Raw genomic sequence first — 6,598 nt, forward strand, 5'->3', positions numbered from 1 at the left:
AGTTTCCTTGGACCATCTGAACTGCTTTTGCTGCTTTGAAGACTGGATATGATCAGATGTGGGGAGAAAGGGGGAGTCACAGCCACAAGCCCTGACAGGATAATACGCTGGATGTACCGTGCTGTGAGTGGTGTCTGCGCTGCGGAGGTATGGACAAGGGCCCGAACAAAAGTTAGCAAAGTAGCCCTTAGGCTCGTGGACCCATTTCCATCCAAGGTCCTGTCGGAAGTCGATGTACAGAGGACGCACACAGCAGTTCTCCTCAAGGTTCCTGAAACACAGTATCAAAACATAGTGAATCTAAAGAGGGGCCTTATATGCGATTGCAGCTTCCTGAGCAGAAGGACGAGTACCAGCAGCACCCAGAGGGATGTGGCATTTGCCTGCGCCAAGTGCAGAGGAGCGGCGGGGCGAGCACTGGCGGGCAGCTCAGCAGCCTGGTATTGTTCATGCCTGCTGTCAGGCAGCTTAACCACTGGCCCAGGGAGGCAGCATCCTGCTCGCCCACAGCAGCACATGGCTGCTGTCTGGCACCTGGAGCTAGCGGGGGGCTGCTGTGGGTCCCTGCCCAGGCTGTGCTACAGGAAGCCACCTGCAAGTCTCCCTCTATCCAGCGGCTCAGCCAGAAGCACACAGTGACTCTGCTGAGCTGGCCAGTGTCCCCTTCTTGGACACCACGAGGAGCAACTGGCTGAGCTGTGCTCCTCATGTGGCCCTTGTGGGACCACGGTGACCCACAACCCCCTTGGAGGGCTCTGCCATTCCTGGTGGCATGGAGTCTTGCCAGGCTTGCTCACCTCAGGTGTGGGACTTGGTCACTCTGGGCAGGATTCTCACTTACCGAAAACAGTAGTTGGTATCCAGGGCCCGTTTCTTTCTCTGGCCTCCCAATGCTGGGCTCTCCAGGCGATGTGGGGGTAACATCATCAAGATGAGGTGCGGATTATGCAAGTCCTTCTGCTTCTTCAGGCGCCCCAAGTCCCCACGGCCATAGTCATCCTCACTGTCAATGCCTTTAGAGAAAAACAGGATCCACAAAGAAGTCATCAGTGTGTAAGTGGAGGATGCAACAAGACTTTTCAGTGCATTTAACACTCTCATGCCTGCCCTTGAACCAGGGTGAACCAGACACCACGTCTACTTACTCTGGGACTTCTTCCCTCACAGGGACCCTTTTACTCCTCGTCAATCTGACTGCTGCAGCCCTGAAATAGAGGCTTATGGGCCACCTGTTTTACCATTTGCAAACTGCTGGTGGGGCCATTAATCCATCCCACTCACTCCTGGCTTCAGTCCCAGGACAGGCAGGAAGATGAATGGTTTAAAGAAGATGTCAGATCACTGGCACTCTGCAGAACAGCCTCAGAAATGGAGCCTGTGGGGGCCAGTGGCTGCAGCCCAGGGCTGCAAGCCAGGAGGTTCCTAGTTCTTAGGCCAGCCAAGCCACTGACTCTCTGGGCCACCTCACACGGGATGCCTGACTTCCTTGTGTTTCAGTCACCCGAACTGGAAAGCAGAGCCTCTGTGGAAATCTGAGAAGGCATCAAGCTGAACTTCCCGGAGAGACACTGAAATACAAGATTATTCCTTTCTGCAGACACTTGTGCAAATCCACCCAGCCTGCACTTCCTTTCTCCCATTTCTAATCTGTACAAAGTGGACATATCCATATAATCAACATGCAAACCCAGATGTGTATGTTTAAGACAAATGGTACGCAACGTAAAATGCTCAAATATGAAGAACAAGACATCACTTTTCCTTAAGATACTCCAGGCTTTCCCTTCCCCAACAGCCTCCCCTAACCCAGCTCTTTATCACCTTTGAACTTGATCTCCAAGACCTCGTGCAAATTCTCCAAGATATCCCCGTTGGGCTGAAAAGTATGGCAAGGACAGTGTATGCTAATTTCCAGGCCAAGGTTGGACTCTGCAAAGAAAATGACTCTGTGAGAAACAGGCTTCCTCATCTGGGATAGCTGCTGGTGCAAGGAAGTTTCACTGAAGACATGTACAGTGGTTAAGTCCTAGACTATGGGTTGGTCTCAAAGTCAGGGATGCTATCAGAGTTGGGGAACAGAAGTTGCCTTGGAAAGGAGAATGGGAAGCAGAATCTTGTGGCTTCATGTGTGCCAAAAGCCTTGCTTTTGCTAAAGGGACCTCCCTGGGGAGGTGAGAAAGGTGCTCCTGGTTATGTTTTTTAGGCTATTCAGCATCCAAAAGCATTTGTGAGCTTCAAGGAGCTCCACTGGAAAACAAGTATTTTGAAAAGCTGGTTTGCGGTGTCTGTGTTAAATCAGTTTTGCCATCCTTAGTACCTGTCTACTATCTGGCTTCTGGTTAGTGTCTGAAGGAGATCTGAAAATGAGCGAGTTGGATATGGACATGTAATTTCACTGGAAGCATTTTTCTCAGCAGCTGCAACCTCCTGTTTTGTTGAACTGCTAGCTAAGTCACACAGACTTTCCAGAGGCAAGTCTATTTTCATAATAACTTCCTGGACCAGTCGTGCTGTGTGGGCCTGACTAAGGGAACATGAGACTCTTATGAAAGCTCCTTTTTTATGTTGTGTCATGAATTAAAACATCTGGCTCCCCGGGGCATTGACAAGGTGCCTAGCACCTTTTTTCCTAAGCACTACATATGTGATGTCTTGTCAGCTAGTGTGCCTGCCCAGAGCTCGCTGCAGTTCCAGCCTTGAACTCCAGCCATCAGGACACAACTTAGATCGCTTGAAAAAGGAGGGGCCTACAAGCTCACAGCTTACCCTTCCAGGGAGCGGCTGCTTGCCAGTACCTGCATTCCAGTTTTCAGTGGCACCTAGCTTCTATCTGTGAGGCCGATCCAGCTGTGAGTCACGGTGCCTATGCTCCAGCTGTGAATGGGGTCAGTGTTCTTGCTGGGAGCTGCCCCATAAGTATCTGTTGGGCTGCCCAGTGGTGGCAGAGGTATGTTCTCTGCAGTGCAAAAGCCTCCATCTGTCTAGGTGTGTCAGCCTCTGGTATTTCCTCACCTTTATACCTGCCAAGCTGTAAACAGCTAAAGAAACCAGGATCCTTGCTGGTTTTTCCCTACTAGATTTGCTCTAGTACACATGAAAATTAAACCAGAGCAATCCTCATTTTCTACGTATTACAAATTATAGTTTAGGCAAGCAGAGGGGTCCCCTCTGGGCTTAGAATCAAAGAACCAAAAGAAGTTCCAGCATCTTCCAGTGAAAACAATTTCCTCCTCTGGAGGATGAATCCTCGTTCTGACTCAGCCCACAGAGCTACACAGTGGGGGCTCCAGGACAGTTAGGAATCTAGCAAATGTCATGCACTGAGGTAGCTCTCTGGGGGAAGGCTTGTTCTCAGACTGAAAGAAGCTGTCTTCTATGTGAGCCAAGCTCCTGCAACAAGGGGAACAGAGAGATATTCCTGTCAACATTGACCCACATTTCTATGAGTGCCTTGACACCCACTCCAGCTAAGACCCCTACCTCTGTGCAGAAGCCACTCACGCACAGTCTCGGTGACATCGAAGGACAGCCACTCAGGGGAGCCCCGTGTCTGTACATTCCTGCCACTGAGGTAGCGCTGCTTTGCTATGTGCTCATCCGGCCGAAGGATCTGCATCAGAAAGGAGTGGTAGAGAGAATCAGCCACTGCCGCGCATAAGGAAGGGATAGCCTTGGGTCTATTTTCTTCCACAGCTTGCTAAAAACTAATTCAGAAGGTTGGTCCTGGCAAGTGAGACACCAGGAATACCCTGGAACAAGCGAGAAGGACATACTTCGCAACCAACCTGAACTCCAGAGACCTATACAACGCTTATTTCTGTGTCCTAAGCAGCCCACTTCTCTAAATTCATCCTTGTTTTGGGGTACATATCCAGAGGCAGAAGCACAAAGCAATTGATGTAATGGGTGGCTTTGTTTCTGTATGCACCTGTGGGATGTGGGTCTAGATTTGAGAGTAAAACCAGCAGTGGGCAATAGAGCATCTTATAGAATCATGGTATAGTTTGGGTTGGAAGGGACCTTTAAAGGCCATCTAGTCCAAACCCCCTGCAGTGAGCAGGGACATCTTCAACTAGATCAGGGTGCTCAGAGCCCCGTCCAACCTGACCTTGAATGTTTCCAGGGATGGGGCATCTAGCACCTCTCTGGGCAACCTGTTCCACAGGTTCCTTGCCCAGCGAGCCTATTGAGTCCTACAATGTGGTGTTTTCATGTACTACACCTCAACTTCTATCAAAGACATCAAAGGGAGACCTCTCCTCTTGCTCTGACGTCTTTTCCCACTTCCAGAAAACAGCCACAGCCTGTGCAAGGTGTTCCTTCCTGCAGGAGCCCACGTTCACTCCACAGAGCACTGAACCTACGGAGAAGCTCAAGGATTGCCTCCTTGTCAGTTCTGTCACCTGGTAGAGAATTGCTCTGACCTCTGAAGCTAAGCTCCAGGAAGTCCTCAAGAGCTACCAGCCACAGGGCAATTTTAGCTGCACTTTTACTGCAAACTGGACAGACACGACCCTGTGGAAATGTGCTCCCTGGATGCTAAACTGTACCATGAGCTGAGTGGTCCAGCCCACCCTAAGACCAATTCCAGACCTGAACCAGACCTTATTCTGCCAAGAGAGTCCATGGCTTCAAACCAAACTCCAGGTAAGTACCTGAATTAATGGTGCCATGAATTGTGCCCCTGAGGAGCTGCTGCTGAAGGGAATGTTGAAAGCAAGCATTATTTTTCCAGTATATCTGTGACAAGACAGAGAGCTCCACCCATTGGATTAGCACCAACTGTACTGTGACAGTCAAAGGAACAAAACTGTCAAGGGACCTAGGCATGCAGATGTGACAGAAGGGTCAGGGCTGCTCCACTGGTGAGGGTCTCCCCTTCCAACCCCCTTCTCAGTGCAGCAAAGAGCTGCAGTGGGCAACATGCCAGGGTGCCCAGAGCAGCCAGCCAATGTGAGAGAGGAAAGGACAGCACCACACTGTAGAAGGAAAGAAAGGCAACTGTATTGCTGCATGTGCTGGAAGAAGCCTGGAGTATAGCATGGGATTTCTTCTCTCTTCTGTGGCCCTGCACATATCAGTTGAGGCAACCATTAAGGAGCCAAGCTATTCTAGGCTCAGGCACAGGGGAAGGTAAGAAGGATACTCACCTGGAAGAGCTCAATACGCTGCTCACTGCGTTTGGAGCTCGGGTTGGGCACACGCAGCACCCGAAACTCAGCCCGAAACAAGTTGGTGCTGTTCTTCTCTGCCGAGGACACGTTAAAGCGGAACACGTTGGAGGTGACACCTTTTGGACAAATGCCCAACTCATCTAGGAGAAAGAAAGATGGAAGAACTGAGAACCACAGGTCAGAGAGACAGGATCTCAAATAAATGCTGTTTGAGAAAGAGCTTTCCAGCAGAGGCCTGTCATTCAAACATAATGCACCTGTGAAGCATGGCTGTCTAGCTAAGATAACACAGGATGGATTCACTCAAATTTGGTCGACATTGCGACATTTTGCAAAATCTTCCCACTACTGGCACCATTATTTCAATGCTACAAGCCAGAGAATCAGTAGAGATCAACCACAGTATTTTTAATATTATCTCTTCTGACTCTGCTCATCAAATGTTGCTAATGCTCATGAGTCTGCTGCATCCAAAATGTCAACCCCAGCCAACGCAACGGGGCAACCTCATTTACAGCTAGTGGGGCCCATTCCCAATATCGATGATGGTGTGACTCTGCTCATGCTGGATACATGAGCAGATAATCCCGTTGCCGTTGAATCTTAGTTTTACAAACCTTGATACTGTCTCCTAGAATGAAAGCCAGCCAAGTGTCCACAAAGCATGAGGTGTGGAAGACTTTTTGAGGCAGTGACTATTCAGTGTGTACTGAAAGAACGGAGTTTTAAGATCAGTTCTCACTCATGACCTGGAGAAGGAATTCATGAATAGTACTAGATACAGCGTTCTTCAAGGACAAAGTAATAGTGCTGAGAGGCCTGTGGAGATCAGACACATGGGCAGGAAATAACGCAGCCATTCTCTGCCTTGATGTGTGCCTGCTGAGCAGAAAAATTCATTTCACAGATGCCTCAAATGAGAGTAGGTAAAAGCTATAAGGTCCAAACCAGTGTCCTCAAGAGAAAACAAGCCTCTCTTCATTGGGACCACCTTGGTCCCATGGAAAAGTCTTTGTAGTCGCTGTTGTTCCTCTCCTATTGACCTCTGTTAGCATTTAAGGCTCTAGCATCATTAAGGCTTCCTGCAGACAAGACACAGCAGCTCCTGCTCTACACCCACATGCAGGTTTGTTTGCAGCCCTACAGAGACCTCTGACTGTTGTCCAGTTCAACACAGGGCTCTCATGTAAGCTGATATTTAAGTTGGTTTTAAACAAAAAAAGAAACAGAAAAATGATCACCTGTTCCCAGCCACAGTTGCAGCCTGTGACAAATAGGCTAGAAGCCCTAGCTGAAGCAACCTTCGAGTTACGATTCCTGGGGTTGGCCCCTCTCTTCACAACACCACCACTATCTCCACAGGGAAACAGCTTCTGAAGGTGGGCTAGCATGAAAGGGCACCTAAGCACACAGGTCACCTCCCA

At 49.4% G+C, this 6,598-nt stretch overlaps 1 protein-coding gene across 1 annotated transcript in view; it reads right to left on the reverse strand.

Moving 5' to 3' along the window:
- Positions 1-5,314, reverse strand: part of TGFB3 (transforming growth factor, beta 3) — a gene marked incomplete at its 5' end in the record, with an annotated part of 7,731 nt that extends 2,417 nt beyond the window's left edge. The window contains 5 exons of the mRNA XM_010283233.1: positions 118-271; positions 842-1,013; positions 1,822-1,929; positions 3,481-3,610; positions 5,151-5,314. Coding sequence (XP_010281535.1) covers positions 118-271; positions 842-1,013; positions 1,822-1,929; positions 3,481-3,610; positions 5,151-5,314 — 728 coding nt within the window. The remainder of the gene's footprint in view (positions 1-117; positions 272-841; positions 1,014-1,821; positions 1,930-3,480; positions 3,611-5,150) is intronic.
- Positions 5,315-6,598: the final 1,284 nt, after the last annotated feature.

This window comes from Phaethon lepturus, unplaced genomic scaffold, assembly GCF_000687285.1.
Source record: "Phaethon lepturus isolate BGI_N335 unplaced genomic scaffold, ASM68728v1 scaffold10033, whole genome shotgun sequence".
Lineage (NCBI taxonomy): Eukaryota > Metazoa > Chordata > Aves > Phaethontiformes > Phaethontidae > Phaethon > Phaethon lepturus.